The 22,034-nt window shown below is 44.2% G+C and overlaps 1 protein-coding gene across 2 annotated transcripts in view; it reads right to left on the bottom strand.

Moving 5' to 3' along the window:
• ARHGAP10 (Rho GTPase activating protein 10) overlaps positions 1-22,034 on the bottom strand; it is a 421,521-nt gene that overhangs the window by 311,959 nt on the left and 87,528 nt on the right. For both annotated transcript variants that reach the window (XM_073576247.1, XM_073576246.1), the window contains exons 4-5: positions 19,948-20,019; positions 6,384-6,485 (exon numbers count right to left, since the gene is read on the bottom strand). In XM_073576247.1, the coding sequence (XP_073432348.1) occupies positions 6,384-6,485; positions 19,948-20,019 (174 nt within the window). The remainder of the gene's footprint in view (positions 1-6,383; positions 6,486-19,947; positions 20,020-22,034) is intronic.

The following is a 22,034-nucleotide window of genomic DNA, read 5'->3' as shown; positions in this document are numbered from 1 at the left end:
AGTAAACCAGCTGATATGCAGTCCTCCATAATCATGAGCTCTGTACAATCCCACGGATTGGCAACTTTCTATAAACACTGTGCATAGGCAGAAAGCTGCCAATCAGCTGTGTGGGCGGGGTTATGCAGAGCGGAGCATTCAGAAAAACGGTAAATCTGCAGTAGAGAAAACAGGGATTTCATCAAGCCTACAGCAAGCAGCACATTAAGTACCACATCGCTGGAATTAAGGTCATCTACCCCTACATCATGCTGATCAGATTAGATAGAAAACATTTGGAGAGATTCCCTTAAAAGGAGGACTGTAAGATGGTTTATGGCTTCTAAACTAACAGCAGGGCTATTGGAACTTCAAAACATATGTTTGTGACCACTGATATTGCATTGCAGGAAAAAAACAAAACTAAAAAAAACAAACTGTTCACAAGTGTCACAATGGTGGTCCCACGCTCAGCAAATACTCCAATTCTACACTACTGTTCCTCTTTGGCCTTATTAGCTCCACCGGTCTACCATGTCGCAGTCATTGGCTCTGAAGCTGATGCAGCTTATTGGTTTGGTAGCCAAAATCCATCTGACACCCTTTTAAGCTCACTCACCCTAGTCTACCCAATACAACAAAGACTGTTCATCATCATGATCCTCCTCCTCCTATGGGGTCTGTACAGAGAAACTCGAGGAGGGCGGTGGTCCATGTAGTTGCAGTAAAAATGATTGTTATGGGGTGGTATTTGGCGGCCATATTCTGATACGGGGTCTGCAATTTAGAGGGATTTGATTTTTGTATACTAGGTTGAGCTAAGATGTGCAGAAAAGTACAGAACGGTCAGGTGGGTTATAGATCTTAATTTAGGAGGTCTGATATACAGTCATTTAATTCAGGGTCTGCAGATGGGGATTATATGTACTCTTCCAGATTCAATAGCCTCACGAAACAATCACTGACCTCAGGGAGACCAGTCAAAGAAAACACTGTGGCAGCCGGCATATTCACTCAATCAGTGAAATCCTAGGTGCATTGCTCCCTGGAAAATATGAATATGAAAATAAAGTCCGTGGAGCCTCATTTAAGAGTTTCAAACACGGGACTAGTCAGATCTTCCTCCAGGGAAGGACCCAGCCCAAGGAGTGGCTCCTTTCGGAAACCACCATTACCACCATATTAAGTGGCCCTTTAAGTCAATATCCAGCTCTTTACGAGTTTACAGATATGACAAGGGAAATACCAAGGCCAGGTATTCATCCACAGACAACTGTCTCGGGGCGTTGCCCCTCATCAGTGTGGAGTAGGATTCAGGCTAGGTAGAAGCAATGCCTAGTAGACCAACATCACGAAACAATCACTGACCTCAGGGAGACCAGTCAAAGAAAACACTGCGGCAGCCGGAGAAGGCGCTCAATCAGTGAAATCCTAAGTGCATTGCTCCCTGGAAAATATACTAGGCATTGCTCCTACCTAGCCTGAATCCTACTCCACACTGATGAGGGGCAACACCCCGAAACAGTTGTCTGTGGATGGATACCTGGCCTTGGTATTTCCCTTGTCATATCTGTAAACTCGTAAAGAGCTGGATATTGACTTCAAGGGCCACTTAATATGGTGGTAATGGTGGTTTCCGAAAGGAGCCACTCATTGGCTGGGTCCTTCCCTGGAGGAAGATCTGGCTAGTCCCGTGTTTGAGACTCTTAAATGAGGCTCCACTGACTTTATTTGCATTTTCAGATTCAATAGCCGGCAGTTCTGGGCACATGCAAGGTTATAAGATATATGCTCGTATAAATGGTGTGCAGATATCAACTGCTCCAACTCCTCTATCATAAACACACAAAGTAGGTGACAAATCCATTGAAAACCTGATCTGTGCCATGAACCAAGTATAGGATGCTGTGCTGTATACTCGGTACACTGTATAGGTCTGCAGTGTACAGAGAAGTTGTTGTGTAACTACATGTATGCTGGTAGTTGCGGAAACATTATGTCACTACATAAATGATATGCCGGCATATTACTTCATGCAGGATGTGAAAGTGCGAGATAACGTATGGCAGCCAATGCTGTACAATACTCAATAATCTATATTAAAAAAGCTAAGCGTCTGTGCCCGTGACCCCCGATCCCATGTACAGCAATGCACAGGAGCAAGTCACAATTTCCCCCTGCACAGAATGGCCCTATAGAGGTCTATTGGAGTTATATTTAGGAGCCATGCTATGTGATACAAATCCTCCCTAATACAGACATGTATGAGGCCTTGCACGCTTGTCAAATATAAGCGGCATTAGCCAATAATTGTAACTCAGCTGATTGCCAGAAAGGACTTTATACCAGATTAGACGTTGAGTCTGTGGTAAAGTGAATAATGAATGTGAGCCAATGTGTCCTCACTGTTCCACCAGTGTTTCTGCATATTGGTGTGGATCATGTGTGCATTGCATATTGTACATACGGTAATTATCTTTATAAACTGGTATATTAGGTACATGTAATCTTTATGTACATGTAACATGTAATATTTATGTACATGTAATCTGAGTACATGTATCAAAGTACGCTGGCAGTTATAATATGGCAGTTAGACAGGGCAGGAGACAGGTAAGACAAATAAATAAATCTATTCCCTGTACATTTGGGCAACCCCAAATATTTACCATATGCATTTGTCTAATTTATATCCTGGCCGCTGCATTCACACACATCCACAGCCCTGGTTTTAACTCTCTACACTCCGTCCATATTGGCCCCTCACTCCTTTCGTCTCCTATGTATAGCACTCACGCTCTTTTCACATTGCTATACAGCACAGATCCATTCAGTCCCACCATTCAACATCAGATACGCTCTCACAAATCACTTTCATAACCATCTGGTCACTCTTTCTATCCTCCTTCTCCCAGTCGCAGGAGACATTGCTCCCAACCCTGGTCCCCCATGTTATAGAAAGTCCAGCCCCCCAACTGCTACACTCAGAAACCCCTCTAGGTCTAATATTCCCTGCCTGCCATCTGTCTCTCTTAACTGTGCCCTTTGGAATTCTCGCTCAGTGTGTAACAAACTCTCATTCATTCATGACTTTTTCCTTTCTAATTCTCTTAACCTTCTGGCTCTTACTGAAACCTGGATCCAGCAGTCAGACACTACCGCTGCTGCTGCTCTTTCGTATGGTGGACTACACTTCTCTCATACCCCAAGATTAGACAATAGAGCAGGTGGAGGCGTTGGTCTGCTCCTATCATCAAAATGTACCTTTCAGGTTATCCCTCAAGTACCCTCACTTGTCTTCCCTTCTTTTGAGGTCCATGCCGTCAGACTCTACACCCCCTTCTCCATGCGAGTGGCGGTGGTATATCGTCTTCCCGGCCCCTCCCATTAGTTCCTGGATCATTTTGCCACTTGGCTTCCACATTTTCTCTCCTGTGACATCCCTACCCTCATCATGGGCGATTTCAACATCCCCATTGCTCTTCCCCTCTCCCCATCTGCTACTCACCTTTTATCTCTAACCTCCTCATTTGGCCTTTTGCAGCTTACTAATTCTCCAACGCATGAAGACGGAAACTCCCTCGACTTGGTCTTCTCTCGGCTTTGTGCACTGGATGATTTTGCAAACTCCCCTCTCCCGCTCTCTGACCACAACCTTCTTTCATTCTCTATCAAGAACTGCCAGGCTGCTCAGGTCACCCCCACTGTCCATATTTATAGAAACATACAGGCCATTAACACCCAGAAACTTATGAAGAACTTGCAGTCTTCATTGGCCCCTATCTCCTCCCTCTCATGCCCTGAATCTGCATTGAAGCATCACAATGAAACACTTCAAAAGTGCCCTGGATGAATTTGCTCCTCCTATACATAGAACACCACAACACAGACAGCGACAACCCTCGCACACCCTGCAAACACGTTTCCTGCAGCGGTGCTCCAGGTGCGCCGAACGTCTGTGGAGATAATCCAACCTACCCAAAGATTTCATCCATTATAAGTTTATGCTTCGAACATGCAACACTGCCCTTCACCTCTCAAAACAAACCTATTTCAACACCTTCATCACTTCACTGTCCAATAACCCTAAACGTCTCTTTGACACTTTTCATTCTCTACTTAACCCAAGAGTACAGGCCCCAACCACGGAGCTTCGAGCTGCCGATCTGGCCAATTACTTCAAAGAAACAATTGACCAGATCCGACAGGAAATTATCTCCCAATCACCTCATACCATGCACTGTCCTCCCTCCCCCACTGCATCTAGCTCACTCTCTGATTTTGAACCAGTCACAGAAGAAGTAAGCAGGCTCCTTGCATCTTCTCGCCCAACCACTTGCACCAGTGACCCATTTCCGTCACATCTACTCCAGCCCCTTTCCCCTGCTGTCACCCCTCACCTAACTAAAATATTTAACCTCTCTCTCTTCTGGTACCTTTCCCTCCTCATTTAAGCATGCCGTCATACATCCACTACTTAAAAAACCATCCCTCGACCAAAACTGTGATGCTAACTATAGACCTGTCTCTAATCTTCCCTTCATCTCTAAACTCCTGAAACGCCTGGTCCACTCCCGTCTTATCCGCTATCTCTTTGATAACTCTCTTCTCGACCCTCTCCAATCCGATTTCCGCTCTTTACACTCTACTGAAACTGCCCTCACTGAAGTCTCTAATGAACTACTAATAGCTAAATCAAATGGTCATTACTCCATGCTAATTCTCTTGGATCTCTCTGCAGCATTCGACACTGTGGATCATCAGCTCCTCCTCACTATGCTCCATTACATTGGCCTCAAGGACACCATTCTCTCCTGGTTCTCCTCCTATCTCTCTGACCGCTCCTTTACTGTATCTTTTGCTGGCTCCAACTCCTCTCATCTTCCCCTTACTGTTGGGGTTCCTCAAGGATCAGTCCTAGGCCTCCTCCTCTTCTCTTTGTATACTGCCCCTATTGGTCAAACAATCAGTAGATTTGGTTTCCAGTACCATCTCTATGCTGACGACACCCAATTATACGCTTCTTCTCCTGACATCACGCCAGCCTTTCTAGAAAACACTGGCGATTGTCTAAACGCTGTGTCTAACATCATGTCCTCACTATATCTGAAACTGAACCTGTCAAAGACTGAACTCCTTGTGTTTCCTCCCGCTACTAATGTACCTATACCCGACATTGCCATTTCCGTGTGTGGTTCCACTATTACTCCCCAGCAACATGCCCGCTGTCTTGGGGTCATACTCGACTCCGAGCTTTCCTTTGTCCCCCACATACAATCACTGGCTCGCTCTTGTTATCTGCACCTCAAAAACATTTCTAGAATTCGACCTTTTCTTACTTTTGACTCAGCAAAAACTCTGACTGTTTCTCTTATTCAGTCTCGTCTCGACTATTGTAACTCCCTTCTAATCGGTCTCCCTCTTACCAAACTCTTCCCCCCTCCAATCTGTCTTGAATGCTGCTGCCAGGATCATATTCCTCGCCAATCGTTACACCGATGCCTCTACCTTGTGCCAGTCATTACACTGGCTACCCATCCACTCCAGAATCCAGTACAAACTTATTACCCTCACCCACAAAGCTCTTCATGGCTCAGCACCACCCTACATCTCCTCCCTTGTTTCAGTATACCATCCTACCCACGCCCTCCGTTCTGCTGATGACCTGAGGTTAGCATCCTCAATAATAAGAACCTCCCACTACCGTCTCCAAGACTATACACGTGCTGCGCCAATTCTTTGGAATGCACTTCCCAGGTCAATACGATTACTCCCCAATCCCCACAATTTTAAGCGTGCCCTGAAAACGCATTTATTCAGACTGGCCTACCGCCTCAACACATTAATCTAATCTATCCCTATGTGGCACAGCCAAAAGTTTTACCATAACCAGGTTCCCCGCATTATGTTCCCACATGCTTTATGCATCCATTAGCCCTCTGCATCTGTACTGTTACACACTTAACATTATGGCTGGTCCATACAATCAGGGCAACTGTTACCACCCACCTTTCGTGTCTCCCCTTTTTTCCTCATAGATTGTAAGCTTGCGAGCAGGGCCCTCATTCCTCTTGGTATCTGTTATGATCTATATGATTAGTGTTATGCAGTAATGTCTATTGTCTGTACAAATCCCCTCTGAAATGTAAAGTGCTGCGGAATATGTCGGCGCTATAGAAATAAAATGTATTATTATTATTATTATAATATTAGTGAGTAAAGAATGAAGTGAAGGGGCACATGCAGGGGATATAGGCAAATGCCTTGGTGTAGCATTATTAGCAATGATTGGTATTGCAGCTCCAGGCCAAGTAGGCAGATGCTATGGCCTCCGCTAGGTAAATGCTGTATTTGGGCCATAGAGGCACAAATAAATGGGCAGACATGCAGTAACGCTGCCTTACCTCCTGTAACTGCGGCTCTTTCTTCTTTGATGACATGCTCACATGTTTATCTAGATTGCTGTAGTTCTTGTCTGTTTCTTTATCAAACTTCTTCTTTTCTTCCTGTGTACAAGTTATAAATAAGTTAGCTTTGATTACATATGTCCATGTACTGCGCAAATTCATTTATCTTTTTATGGTTTTCTCTGATTATTATCTGCAAGTTTATTTTTTGCACAGTGTAGAAGAGGAGAGGAAAAGGCCTGCGGACAGTCAGGAGAATTAGCAAATCTCTCATTCTTATAAACACTTGAACATACACAAGTGTGATAAAGGTAGGGGTAGCAAGGGGGGTTTACACAGAGGCTTATTTTGCTTAAAATCACATGCAACCTGCCTATAAAGAAACCTGCAGTTTTACAAAGTCATAAGCATAGCAATGCCGCTTTGAGACTGCCGTGCATTATGTTCATTTCCTGGGCGGAATCCGCCTGAAGACAACGTAGGCACATGGCCTTAGACGGAAATCACACTACACAGTTTTGGGGCATGTTTTTTTCTTTTTTTTTATAGCCAAAAGCCAGAAGTGGATTCAGCAGAAAGAAATTGAAGCCCTTTCTTTACATTTCCTATTCATTTTGAATCCACTTCTAGTTTTGCATAAAAAATAAAAATAAACAAAACACCAAATGATAATTATACAAGTATGTCTTCTGTGTGTTTTTTTAAAGCATAATAAGGGTGTGTGCACATGTTGCAGATTCTGCTGCGGAATTTTCCGCGCGGATTTGTCTAAATCCGCAGGTCAAAAGACCTTCGGTTTAACTGCAGATTTTCTGCAGTTTAGCCTGCAGTTTTCCCCTGCGGTTTGACATCTGTCACGGAGAAGGTGCTAAACTGCTGCAAAATCCGCACAAAGAATTGACATGCTGCAGTTTTGAAACCGCGGCAAATCCACGAGGAAAAATCCGCACCGTGGGCACTGCGGTTTTCATTTTCCATTGCTTTTAATGGTACTGTACACCGCAGCAGAAACTGCTGCGGACCCGCAGGACCAAATCCGCTGCGGATCCGCAGCAGAATCCGCAACATGTGCACACACCCTAAAGGCTTGTGAACAAAATTCCAAAATAGGAACAGCTTAATAACGCTGTTAACCTGCAGAATAACCCCATATCTGCAGGCTAACAGCGATAATTCTGGTGACAGGTTCCCTTTAAGATTGAGGTTTTGTACAGCCATCTTAATGAGGGTCATGTGGGAATAAGATAATCTGAATTTATTACAAGGTGCACTTAACAAATTAGGCCCATCTTATTTGTGCCATGCCCCTTGCCAGAAATGTTACTCCCGACCCCAGCACCATTTTGCTGGAGCTGGCAGAAACGGACATGAAAATGACAAAAGTCATAAAATTTTGCAACTTTTCTTAGTCTTTTTGCAACACTTTCCTGGTGTAAATCCTTTGATGAATCGGGACCTGTGTGTTTATTTTTCTTGAGCAAAATAAAGATGAGGAGAAGCACTGTTTTGAACAGAACGTCCATTTCATTCTCTCTCACTACACTGATCCAATTCTGTATAGTCTCATTTCCACGTACAAGTATTTTTCCTAAAGCAAATCATCACTCCTCCTTAGTATTAGCAGCTCATAGCCTAAAGAGCCACTCTGGAGCCTCTTATCTTAGGGCTCGTAGTTGTGCCATTTCAGTGTTAAAACGCTCTGAAAAATATGAGTAAAAGTTGACAACTGGGTGTTACCATTTCCTTTGTAATTAAGGCGCATTCTTCCAGAATCTGACAATGTAAACACATTTTTAACAACTCTAAAGTTTAGAAATGATTGTAGCGCTCTGTGGTTAAAAAACATCTGCTAAGTTAACGTATAGCTAACAGAGGACCCAGCTCTCATAACTGCGAATGGTCACAGCTCACTTCCTCCCCCTCCCTGTACATGGGGCGCCGCACAGATCACAAAGGATGCCCAGAACGCTAATTCAGTCAACATCTTTATTCGTCTATGTGACTGCTGTAGATCATATCTCTCCATGCTGTTAACAGGACATCAGTCACAACGGCCATCTTCATAGTAATGTATACATACACACACTATATATACACACACTCTTAGATAAAAATCCCGTTCAATAGCTACATCTGACTGAATAACGCAAGTTATTTTTGCACAGAATATTCCAGTCATTATCTTATGACACTGCTGCCAAACAATAGCTGATCGGTTTCCAAGGATCTTGAAATACAAGTTGTTCTAGAATTCCTTTTTTGGATAAGGACCTCAGGCAGTACCCCATCCAAGCAGAATGCTAAGAAAATATTCATCTTAAAATACACTACTTTGCAATGTTATTGAAGCCCTCATTTATATAACTGCTTGGCCTGTAAGCTTCATAATGTAACAAGCAATTTGTTTCCTTGGACGCACATATAACAAGCACACACAAGAATGATGGTAATGCTACCAAAGCAGTTATAAAAAAAATAAAAATAGAATTTTTATATATAGAGAAATTGAGCCATACATTACTCTAATGTGGATTGAAACTGATGATTTCAACCAAAACGCTCTCTCACAAATTGAAATTTAATACCGAACGTGACATCAGCAGTGACACTAGTCCCGCAGCCAACGTTCTTTCCGTATCACGGTGCAATACAAGTTATTGGGGTCACATTGTAATCCTAAGGGTACTACAATCACGACAAGAAAGTTCAACCATATTGGATTTATGGCAACTTTATATTTATCATCATTAGTCATTTAGGACAACATTGGATCATTCAGAGATCCACAATGAACTTCTGGAGTGAGTTTGCTGCACTGAAGGGGCCGAATAATATTGCACGTCCCACTTTACAGTTTTTGAAATTTCCACAAAAATTAAAACTAACCAATAAATTTCATTCAACTTCACAATTGTGTTCCACTTGTTGCTGATTCTTCACCAAAAATTTACATTTGGTATCTTTATGTTTGAAGCATGATATGCGGGAAAAGGTTGAAAAGTTCCAGGTGGCCAAATACTTTCGCAAGGCACTGTATATTGTACGTTTGGTTAATTCTGTAATATTCTCCATATAGTCGAGGACGGACTTTTCCTCTAGGTTCTTGAGTTTATATGGGGACGGGAGGGAAACGTTTGGTTGGGAAATAGGAATAGAAATATATATTCTTAAGAATGAGAACCACTGTGCTAGACCGTAGGCGAGCCCGTGCTTTGAACTCACTTAATGAAACCAGTTTGCTCTCAGAGTGTAATAAGGTAATGGCAGCTGGTTCAGATGGGCACGCCAGCAGGTAAATTCCAGTAGAGTAAATCACAGCTCTCTTGGGTTCTGTGCTGTTCAGCACAGTGGATATAGCCTTTATCATGATCCCAGTGCAGGTTTTGACCTGCACGTCAGGGGTTAATTCTTGTGGCCTCTCTTTGGTTCAGGGAGAGCTTCTTATAGCCCTGGGAAACTCCAATCCCCGTCAGTTATACTTTTGCCTTTGACTGAGTGTGTTGACCCCTGTGTGCCTGTTCGTTGTCTTCTAGCTTGCTTACATGGTTCTGACCCGGTTCTGTCCCCCAGTGTGAGTTTGCCTGTTGATTCTGTACTGCGCTACCCTCTCTGTGTATGACTCCTTGCCTGTGACCTTATTCTTTGCAGCTATCTCCGTGTATGACTCATTGGCTACGTCCTGACTCCCCTGTTATGAATGGGTCACCGAGGAGGAAAAAAGCAAAATACGCTAAGTCTCAGAAAACCAGAGAGGTTGGTAACTATGCAGACTGCAGAGCCCTGATCTTAACACACAACTAGAAGCAGTCGTGGAGCGTGCCTACGGGGTCCTGGACGCCTCGTCACAACCGGAGAGCTAAATAAGCCTAAAGTAAGAAAAGAGGAAAACTAACTCACCAGAGCAGACCCCAAAGGAAAGACAGCCCCCCACATGTATTGACGGTGAAGCAAGATGAAAACACAAACAAAGGCAGAAAAATAGGCTGAGCAAACGATGGGGCCAAACTAACTTGAAAGGACAGGAAAGGAAAGATACTGTCTGCAATCTGCCAAAAAACCCTACCAAAAATAATGTCCAACGCTTCTGATAACAAAATTAACCCTGAAGTCACTAGACTTCTCCCACTATATTAGCACTCTGGAATATTCTGAGACAGAGCAAAAAGAGGCCAATCTAATAAAGGACAAAAAGGCAAATTGGCAAATACAGATAAATAAGAGTGGAAATTCAGCACAGCCCAGCCGGGCTGGCTGACCACACAAAAACTGAGTTGACCAACAAGAGCAAGTGTGAACATTAGCAAAAAAAACAAACTTAACTTGAGATGACTGGAGCAGAGCTGAAGTCCAAGACCTGAGAAACAGACTGAATCACCAGCAACAGGATAGGGCGTTGGCTGTATTATATCCAGTCTGATACTCCGGAGATCCAATCACTATCCTCCTCGTCAGGTGGCAGACCATTACCAATTAAACTAACCTCACTACCTCCTGTCACTACCAGAGGGAGAACAGAAGGAGAACTCCCAGCTGGTGGAGCAGAAAATGAGCTCATAACACTCCCCGTTCTGTCTATCCTCTGGTTTTGTCGTGCTATCTCGTGCTTTGACCCCAGCCTGTCTATGCCCCTTGGTAACTTTGTCCCGTAGTTACCCTGCTAGGAGTTTTCCTGCAGCTCCTAGCTCTCTGAGGTTTAGGCCACGCCCCCAGCAGTCACGTGCTTTAGGTCTTGCTGGTGTAAAGCACGCACCTTCTCTGCTGCTGCCCACTCCACAGGTATCGCTGAGCACAGTTTGTCTTACTCAGGACACATGCACTGGTTCAGTGAGCAAGTGCAGTGCGGTGTTCCTGACATTATAACTGACCGTGAACTTTTTTTTTCTCTCCTCACTTCTGCAGCATGGACCCAATGCATGCTTTATCTGAGCAGGTGAAATGCTTGACTTGGTCGCTGCAGAAGCTAAGTTTGGAACACCAAGCTCTGGCCCAGGCCCAATGGCAGGTTGCGGACTCTGATCAGGGGGTGCTTTCCGCAGGCTTTCAGCAGGTGGGGAATAGAGATGTCATTTTAGTCCCACCGGAATCTCCGGTTAAGTTACCAGATACGTTTGCTGGTAACAAAAATGAATTTAGAGCGTTTAAGGAGGGCTGTAAGCTCTTTTTCTCCTCAAGACCCCACTCCTCTGGGGATGAGAAACAGAGGGTGGGGGTAGTTATGTTCCTTAGGGGAGCCCCACAAGCCTGAGCATTTTCTCTTTCCTCTTCTGCCCCTGAGAGAATGACTGTGGATGCATTTTTTGAGGCCTTAGGGCTTATTTACGAGGAGCTTGATAGAGTGTGTTTGGCTGATGACAAGGTGATGAGTGTTTGTCAGGGGAAGCACTCGGCCGAGTGGTTCTGTTCTGAATTTAGACGTTGGGCAGTTGAGATTTCTTGGAGTGATGCCGCTCTTAGGGGACTGTTCCGTAGAGGCCTGTGTGAACGTCTCAATGATGCCCTTGCACTCCATCCTTCACCTGACTCCCTGGAGGATGCCATGACCCAAGCGGTTCGCATGGATCGCAGACTGTGGGAAAGAGGTGTTATGCAACTTGAAACACCATTATTCACCAGTGGAGGTGAGACCCGGACTCCTCCGGTTGCTATGGAGGTGAGCCCTGTCACCTGTGAGAAGGAAAGAAGACGCCGCCGGGAGAAGCAGTGCTTCTATTGAGGGGAATCTGGACACTGGAAGAAGGACTGCCCCTCCTGTCCGTCATCCTCCAAGATGGCGGGAAACTACTAGGTCTGGGTAGTAGTCGAGGAGGCTACACAGACCTTCAGATACAAATTTCCTCACGTGCAAAAATGGTGCTTCAGGTGGAACTGGAACTTGGCAAAGGTCCGGTTCAGACTACTGCTTTTGTTGACCGTGGTTCTGCTGTGAACCTGATTGATATCCGAATTATGACTCTTAATAAGATAGGGACAGTCAGGCTTCAGGATCCTGTTAAACTTGTGGCAATTGACTCATCCCCTCTTACCCAGGACGGTATCTGTTTCAGGTCTGAACTTTTTTCTCTAAAAGTGGGTCCCACTCATGTGGAAAAATTAAGCTGTCTTGTGTTAGATAACTTGCCTGCAGGACTGGTACTGGAGATGCCTTGGCTTCAACGCCATAATCCCACCATTGATTGGGTGACAGGGGAGATCACTCATTGGGGATGCAAGGATAAAATGTTGTAACCTAGGACCTCTTGTTAACTCTGTTAAATCCGTATCTGTGTCGTCTGTCGGTCTGGAAGGTATTCCGGAGTACCTGAAGTATTTTGAAGACGTTTTTTCCGAAAGTGAGGCTGAGGCGCTGCCACCACATAGACCCTACGATTGTGCCAATTAGTTAGTACCCAGAGCCAAGTTACCTAAGGCTCGATTGTTCAATTTGTCCGGGCCTGAGCGCCAAGCCATGAAGGAGTAAATAGCTGAGAGTCTCCGCAAAGGGTATATCAGGCCTTCTGTGTCACCTGTGGCTGCAGGATTATTCTTTGTGAAGAAGAAAGATGGTGGTTTGTGGCCGTGCCTCGACTTTCGGGAACTTAACAAGATAACTGTTAGGAACACTCACCCACTGCCCCTCATCCCAGACTTGCGTAACCAGCTAGCTGGGGCCCAATGGTTCTCCAAGTTAGATCTCCGGGGGGCCTACAATCTGATAAGGGTTTGGGAAGGGGACGAGTGGAAAACTGCATCTGAAGGACTCTTTGAAAACCTGGTAATGACGTTTGGGTTAACTAATGCACCCGCTATCTTCCAGAACTTCATCAATGTTGTGTTTTCTGACCTGATAGGCCGTTTTGTTATCATTTATTTGGATGACATTTTGGTGTATTCCTTGTCCAGTCAGTCTCACTTGCAACACCTACGGACAGTTCTCCAAAGTCTCAGGGAGAACCAATTGTTTGTTAAATTGGAAAAGTGTTTGTTTTTCGTACAGGAACTGTCTTTTTTGGGGCTGATTGTGTCTTGTGAAGGGTTTCGTATGGATCCTAAGAAGGTGCTGGCGATCGCTGACTGGGTTCAGCCTCGAGATCTGAAGGGGCTCCAGCGCTTCTTAGGATTTACGAACTATTACCGGAGATTCATTAAAGGTTTCTCACAAGTGGTTAAACCACTCACGGATCTTACCCAGAAGGGGGCTGATGTAAAAAATTGGTCTGTACTCGCTAAGGAGTCCTCTTAAGGAGGCTCTTAAGAGATGTTTCATGTCCGCCCCGGTGTTGGTCCAACCAGACCCGTCCAAACCATTCATTGTGGAGGTGGATGCTTCTGAAGTGGGGGAGGGGGCGGTGCTGTCCCAGGGTCCGGCCACCCTTACTAATCTCAAACCCTGTGCCTTCTTCTCCAAGAAGTTCTCTTGCAGTCAAGCTGGCATTCAAAGAATGGAGGCACTTTTTGGAAGGGGCGGCTCACCCTATCACTTATCACGGATCACAAAAATTTGGCATACCTTGAATCTGCTAAGAGGCTTACTCCTAGACAAGTAAGATTTCAATTCTCCATTAATTTTTGACCGGGGTCCAAAAATGTTAAAGCTGATGCCCTATCCAGAAGTTTTGACCCAGTGTCTCCCCCGAGCCGCCGTCCTCCATTCTTCCCCCAGGGGTGGTAGTGGCGGGCGTCTCATCGGAATTGGAACAAGAAATATTAAGGGCTCAGTTCCTAGCTCCGGCAACCAGGCCAGGAGATAAATTGTTTGTTCCAGATTTATTGCGGCCTAGACTTCTGCAGGAGTTTCATGAGTCTAGGCTGAGTGCTCATCCCGGTATCATGGCCACTAGAGAGGCAGTAGCCAGGGTTTTTTGGTGGCCTTCACTGAGGTCCGATGTCGAGAAATTCATTTCTGCTTGTGGTGTGTGTGCTCGTTCCAAAAGCTCGCATAACCGGCCGGCTGGGGAACTGATACCTTTACCGGTTCCTGATAGGCCATGGACTCATCTCTCCATGGACTTCATTATCGGCCTTCCACCTTTCAGGGGCAATACCGTGATCTGGGTGGTGGTGGATAGATTTTCAAAACAGGCCCATTTCATTCCCTTGGCAGCATTACCTTCAGCAGAAACATTGTCAAGGTTGTTTGTGCAGCATGTGGTCCGATTGCATGGGGTACCCCCCTGAATGTGGTGTCTGACAGAGCTGTGCAGTTTGTGGCCAACTTTTGGAGGGTATTCTGTATGAAAGAAATTGGGCATCTCACTCTGCTTCTCGTCGGCATATCACCCGGAGCGTAATGATCAGACAGAACGCACCAATCAATCCCTGGAACAAATTCTCAGGTGTCTGACCTCCACTAGACAGGATGATTGGTGTAATGCGTTGCCATTGGCGGAATTCGCTTTTAACAACTGGGTGAGTCAGCCCACCAACATGTCCCCATTCCTGATTAATTATGGATTTAATACTCATTTTGGGGAGTTTGCACAGGTGGATTCCGGTTGTCCAGGGGCAGAGGGGTTCGTTCAATGGTTAAAAGACCTCTGGGCTCAAGTCCAGGTAATATCTCTCGGGCCCAGGAGAGGTACAAATATTTTGCTGACAAAAAGAGAGCCCCGGGACACATGTTTCAGGTAGGGGAGAAGGTTTGGCTTTCCACACGTAACATCAACTTGAAGGTACCATCAGCTAAATTGGGACCAAAGTTCATTGGTCCGTACGAGATTATGGAGATAGTCAACCCAGTGGCATATAGGTTGCATCTCCCCGCCTCCTTATAAATATCCAATGTGTTCCATAAATCCCTGTTGAAACCAGTAGGGTCTGTCAAGGAGGATTCCGAGTCTGTGGTCCCTCCAGTGTTGGTGGAGGGTCACTTGGAGTATGAGGTCGGACATATTGTGGACTCAGGGCGGGTGCGCCGCTCCTTGCAGTACCTGGTCCACTGGAAGGGATACGGACCAGAGGATCGCTCATGGGTCCCTGATCACTCTGTACATGCAGATCGCCTGGTTCGGGCTTTCCATACCAAATACGCGGGGAAGCCTGGGTGTCCAGAGGTCCCCCGTTGAGAGGGGGGTACTGTCATGATCCCAGTGCAGGTTTTGACCTGCACGTCAGGGGTTAATGTCTTGAACCCAGTGCAGGCTTTGACCTGCACGCCTGGGGTTAATTATTGTGGCCTCTCTTTGGTTCAGGGAGAGCTTGTTATAGCCCTGGGAAACTCCAATCCCCGTCAGTTATACTTTTGCCTTTGGCCGAGTGTGTTGACCCCTGTGTGCCTGTTCGATGTCTTCTAGCTTGCTTATATGGTTCTGACCCGGTTCTGTCCCCCGTTGCAAGTTGTTTGCCTGTTGATTCTGTACTGCGCTACCCTCTCTGTGTATGACTCCTTGCCTGTGACCTGACTATTCGTTGCTCGCCTCTCTTGTACTTTGCAGCTATCTCCAAGTATGACTCATTGGCTACGTCCTGACTCCCCGTTCTGTCTATCCTCTGGTTTTGTCGTGCTATCTCGTGCTTTGACCCCAGCCTGTCTATGCCCCTTGGTAACTTTGTCCCGTAGTTACCCTGCTAGGAGTTTTCCTGCAGCTCCTAGCTCTCTGAGGTTTAGGCCACGTCCCCAGCAGTCACGTGCTTTAGGTCCTGCTGGTCTGAAGCACGCACCTTTTCTGCTGCTCATCGCTCCTCAGGTATCGCTGAGAACAGTTTGTCTTACTCAGGACACGCGCACTGGTTCAGTGAGCAAGTGCAGTGCGGTGTTCCTGACAGCCTTCTGGCAAAATGTTTGTTTGATGGCTTTTTCATGAGCGGTTAGCAAAACGTGACAGGTCACGGCAAAAATCACAGTGTGGTCGAAGCTTCATTCAGACGCGAGTAATTTTTCTCATATCCAAAAATATATAGTATGCATGGAAAAAAAACAAATCTTCTATTACGCTTTCCAATGTTAAAATTAGACAGCACTTGGGATTGTAAAACTGACGGCATCAATGTGCTGTCCGGGATTTTGAGCTGAACCCCACAGCAACAGGTCACAAAAAACGTTTGTTACAAATTCATTAACGGATTGTCAACTATTAAATTTAAGAAAAGGAGGTGGAGGGAGGGTCGTGGGACAAATTACAAAAAAAAAAAAAAAATCACACGCTTTCCCCAACTCAAATATAAAAATAATGGAAAAAAAAATGCAACGTATTTGGTACGTTTAACAAAAAAAAAAGGATCAGAATTCAGAACACAAAGAAAAAGCCTTTACTTAGCTATGTGGGCAGCAAAATGAAGTTACTTGGCTAAATTTTAACCCTCCAACCTTAACAGAATTCAAGAACACAGTTAATTAAAATTCTATTTATACAGAAAGGAGCGTATCAAAATAGAAATGTGTATATGTGAATCGATGTCGGGAGCTTGGTCGCCCATTCTCAATTTGCCTCTAATAAGTAAGAGTGTTCCCTTCTATTCTCCCTCCTCTTTCACACACACGACTTGAAGTAAAAGGAAAAAAAGGAAAAATCTAAACTACAACCCTATGATAGAACAGTTAATGAGAAATACACTCACTGGCCACTTTATTAGGTACACCTGTCCAACTGTGTGTTAAGACTTAATTTCTAATCAGCCAATCACATGGCGGCAACTCAGTGCATTTAGGCATGTAGACATGGTCAAGACAATCTCCTGCAGTTCAAACCGAGCATCAGTATGGGGAAGAAAGGTGATTTGAGTGCCTTTGAACGTGGCATGATTGTTGGTGCCAGAAGGGCTGGTCTGAGTATTTCAGAAACTGCTGATCTACTGGGATTTTCACGCACAACCATCTCTAGGGTTTACAGAGAATGGTCCGAAAAAGAAAAAAAATCCAGTGAGCGGCAGTTCTGTGGCCGGAAATGCCTTGTTGATGCTAGAGGTCAGAGGAGAATGGGCAGACTGGTTCGAGCTGATAGAAAGGCAACAGTGACTCAAATTGCCACCCGTTACAACCAAGGTAGGCAGAAGAGCATCTCTGAACGCACAGTGCGTCGAACTTTGAGGCAGATGGGCTACAGCAGCAGAAGACCACACTGGGTACCACTCCTCTCAGCTAAGAACAGGCATCTGATGGCTACTTTCAGCAGGATAATGCGCCATGTCATAAAGCTCGAATCATCTCAGATTGGTTTCTTGAACATGACAATGAGTTCACTGTACTCAAATGGCCTCCTCAGTCACCAGATCTCAATCCAATAGAGCATCTTTGGGATGTGGTGGAACGGGAGATTCGCATCAGGGATGTGCAGCCGACAAATCTGCGCCAACTGTGTGATGCCATCATGTCAATATGGTCCAAAATCTCTGAGGAATGCTTCCAGCACCTTGTTGAATCTCTGCCACGAAGAATTGAGGCAGTTCTGAAGGCAAAAGGGGGTCCAACCCGTTACTAGCATGGTGTACCTAATAAAGTGGCCAGTGAGTGTAGCTCTTGATTAGGAGGCCGATCATTATTTTTGCTCAATGGCTAGTTAATACCAATACCTTGTTGTCTTACTGTTTTTCATTAATTGCCATCTATATGTACAAATCCAATGATAATCACAAATCAGTTAAAAGACAATGTCAGTATCATTTTATTTTTTTTGTTTGATAAAAGGAAAACTGTATGTTATAGTTTTAAATTAAAATCTGATTAAATAAAAAAATAAATGCAGTTACGCATCTCAGAAAATGGCAACCCATAAAACTTTTTTTTTTCTATAAAAGGTTCTGAATTTTGTATTTTTAGGCTATGTGCCCACGTAGCGTTTTTCATGCAGAATATTCCTGAGCGGAAACGCACACCTTCTTCCTGGGAAAACGCATGCATTTTATGAAGTGCTTTTGTAAGCATTTTTGACGCTTTTGTTAAGCGTTTTAGCATGTGTTTTCCTAAGCATTTTTGCAACACAATTGAATGTATGCGGATACGCATGCGTTTCTGCAAAATTATTGAACAAAATTAATGAACATGCTACGTTTTTTTCCGCTTAGCGTTTCCGCAGCGGAAAAAAACGCACCATTAGCACAACATGTACGGATTCCATTATGTTTCCATGGGATGCTTTTCTTAAGAGTTTCCGCAGCAGAAATGCACGACTAAAAGCACTGCGGAAACACTTAAAAAACGCAACATGGGCACACAGCCTTCGGCGTGAAAACGCTGCGAAAACGTTTAAAAATCGTGTACAGAACGCACCCCATGTATTCCTATGGCATTCTGCACATGCTGTGCTAATGCTGCGCTTTTTTCCGCGGCGGAATAGCATCGCGGAAAAAATCGCAGTATGATCATTCTTTTGTGCAGAATCGCAAAGAATTGCCGCGATTCCGCACCCATAGGAATGCATGAGAATCGCTTACTTCCTGCATGTGTCTATGCCCACCATGCGGGAAGTTAAGCGTCTCATGTGCGGTTGGTACCCACGGTGTGGTGGAAATGAGACTGTCCTCCAGGCCCTGGGTACCATACCCCTGTAAAAAAATAATAAAAAAATTGGGGTATATTTACCTTCCGACGTCCCACGCTGCATTCCCGGCCTAAGTGTTCCCAGTAATGCCTTGCGGCAAGGTCCTGTGATGACGTAGTCTCGCGTGACTCTAGCGGTCTCGCGAGATCGCTATAGTAACGCGAGACCAACGTCATCACAGGTCTCGCAAGGCATCGCTGGGAACGCTGAGGCAGCGCGGGACGTCGGAAGGTAAATATACCCCGATTTTTTATTTTTTTATCATTTTTAACATTTTATCTTTTATTATTGATGCCGCATAGGCGGCCTCAATAGTAAAAAGCTGGTCACACTTGTCAAACACTATGTTTGACGTGTGACCAACCTGTCAATCACTTTCCAAGCGATGCTTCAAATCGCTTGGAAAGTGCTTGAGAAAATCGCGGCAAAATCACGAACAGAATCGCGGTGAAATCGCAGTGAAATCGGGAGGAAAAAAAACGCGCGATTTCTGGGAAGGAGTCCGGTTTTCAGTGTGCGTTTTAACACGCAACGTGGGAACATAGCCTTAATTAGGTTTAAAAAACCTTATACATTTGGCATTGCCGTAATAGCAGCGACCGGGAGAATTATATTGCCATGCTATTTTTGCCATACAATGAATTGCACAAAAAAAATGTGGAATGTTTTTTCCCCACAATTTCACAATGTATGGTGTTGTTCAAAACTACGGATTGTCTTTTCAAAATTCAAGTCCTCGTATTGTTATATTAATGGAAAAATATATATCATTTAAAAATTCTCCAGGGATTCTTAAAAAGAGTTAATATGCAAATGCTGATTAACAAGTAAGTTAGTCAAAACAGCAAACCGTTAACTGAAAACAAGTACAAGTACTTAAATGCTTATAAATGAAGGAGAAATATATATTATATAAAAAGTTTATAGTACTTTGTTTCAAGGGATTAAAATCCTGGAGACAGACTGGGAGAAGAGACTGGTGCTTAGGAACTTGATGATGGAATCAAGCTAGACTTACAGAATATACTACGGAGTCCTACAGATCTATACTGTATACAAGCAAAGTAAGACTACGAATACTAGGAAAATGGTGACCCCCCCCCCCTTACCTTAACAGCTCCAAGTTTCTCTTTCCGAAATCGCTCCAAGGGTTTGATCAGTGTCTCATTTACACTTAACGCCTAATGAAAAGCGAAAGAGTCAGACCAAAAGTATGTGGATCCCAAGCGTCAAAATAATCAGAACGCATTTACAAATCCCTCTACTTAAGCTAAAATATAAACTCATTTATTGCTCCATTTGCTTGTATAATCCAGATGTGTCCTAGTATAAACCACAATCATTCTTAACCCTATAACTGTCGGTCCACAAGTCTTCCACGCTTTCAGAAAAACCAGACCTCAAACTCTAGGTCTGTTAAAGTGAACCTGACTGATGATACACACTGCCCAATCCGTGCCGCCAATACCATGGCATTATGATAAAGGCTGTGCACAGGTAAAGAGCGCACAAAATAGGGTGACCCGATTAGAGGCGGACAAAAAGTAAAAATTATATTAAGGTTTAACCAGGGGAAAGCATGATAACATCTGGTTTAAAAGATCAAATTGCTGCTGCCTCGTGGTTGGGGGAACCCTCTGGGTAAAATTCACCAAAAGAAAAAACACAAAAAACCCCAACAACTTTAAAATAGGGCATAAGGACGTCTCTTGCTGCAAAAATAGTAGATGAATGTTGTTTTATTGGATAATGTGTTTCTACGCTGTATTGGCGTCTTTTTCGAGTAAAACAAAAAACAAAAAAAACATAACAAATGTGTTGGATTTTTTGACCTGACGAAGACTCCAGTATGGTGTAGAAACAGGTTAACCAATAAAACAACCTTCACCTACTACTTTTGCACCAGGAGACTTTCTTCCAGCCGCAAAGCCTATTTTTTAATCTCTTGCTGCTAAAATAGTAGATGAAGATTGTTTTAAAGGACATCATGTTTTTATGCCGTAATAGTCTTACTCAAGGGAAAAAAACAAAACAGATCTGTTGGATTTTGAAGACTTGAAAAAGGTACCAGGACGGTGTAGAAACACATTGCCCAATAGAACAACCTTCATCCACTATTTTTGCAGCAAGAGACGTTCTTTCGGACGGCTTTTCTTCTTCTGTTGAATACCACGATATTGGCACCACAACTGCTCATTACATAGGGTAATGTGCTGCCGATGATTTTTATACATGCCTGAAACTAAAACACATCTGACAAAAATAAGTTTTGCTCATTCGTCTGGTAATTGCCGGCATGTTTAGATGGGTCGTTAGCTTCTCTAAAGGGGCTTAAACATATGACTGCTGGACAGTTGGAGCTTGTAGAATGTAACCGTGCAGGCGCAAAAGGCTGGACAGGAGCTGTACACACTGGCGCTTTAAAGTTGGTGACCTAAAACTTCCTCAAATTTTCACACAACTCCAATAAGTAGATAAAGAGAACCAAATCAAACTAAATTAATGAAAATATTAGACATTGTATTTTTTATTTTTTTTAAATTTAGATGGAGTTATTCCAGCAAAAAGGGTGAGGGGGGGGGGGGGGTCACAATAGTTACTGAAAGCAGAGGTTCACATACTTTTTTGACACTCACCGACATGCGATAATGAATCTTTTTCCTCAACAAAAAAATGACTAGGTCTGATATTTTTGATTCCTTTGTTTGTTCTCTTTATCCACTGTTTGAAGTAATTTTAGATCAAATTTCGGCAGAGATATGGAAAATTCTTAAGGCTAAGTGCACACGTACCGGAACTCTCGCGGAAATTACCACGAGAATTCCGGAATTCCAGTCCGCGGGAAAATCGCATTTTAAATTCCCGCGATTTTCCCGCGGAAAAACTAGCATTTTGCATGCGTAATTAGCTTGCAGAATGCTAGCGTTTTCCAAGCGATCTGTAGCATCGCTTGGAGAACTGATTGACAGGTTGGTCACACTCGTCAAACATAGTGTTTGACGAGTGTGACCAACTTTTTACTACTGAGGCTGCCTATGCGGCATCAGTAGTAAAAGATAGAATGTAAAAAAAAAAATAAAAAATAGTGTTATTCTCACCCTCCGACGTCCCGCGCATCCGTTCCCAGTAATCCTTTGCGAAAATGCCCGCGATGACGTCAGTTCTCGCGGGATCGCGACGTCTCGCGGTAATTCGC

Source organism: Dendrobates tinctorius, unplaced genomic scaffold (genome assembly GCF_039654945.1).
Source record: "Dendrobates tinctorius isolate UK_male_01 unplaced genomic scaffold, ASM3965494v1 ptg000008l, whole genome shotgun sequence".
Classification (NCBI taxonomy): Eukaryota; Metazoa; Chordata; class Amphibia; order Anura; family Dendrobatidae; genus Dendrobates; species Dendrobates tinctorius.
The sequence above is the reverse complement of the archived record's forward strand: the minus strand, read 5'-3'. Positions and strand labels throughout refer to the sequence as shown.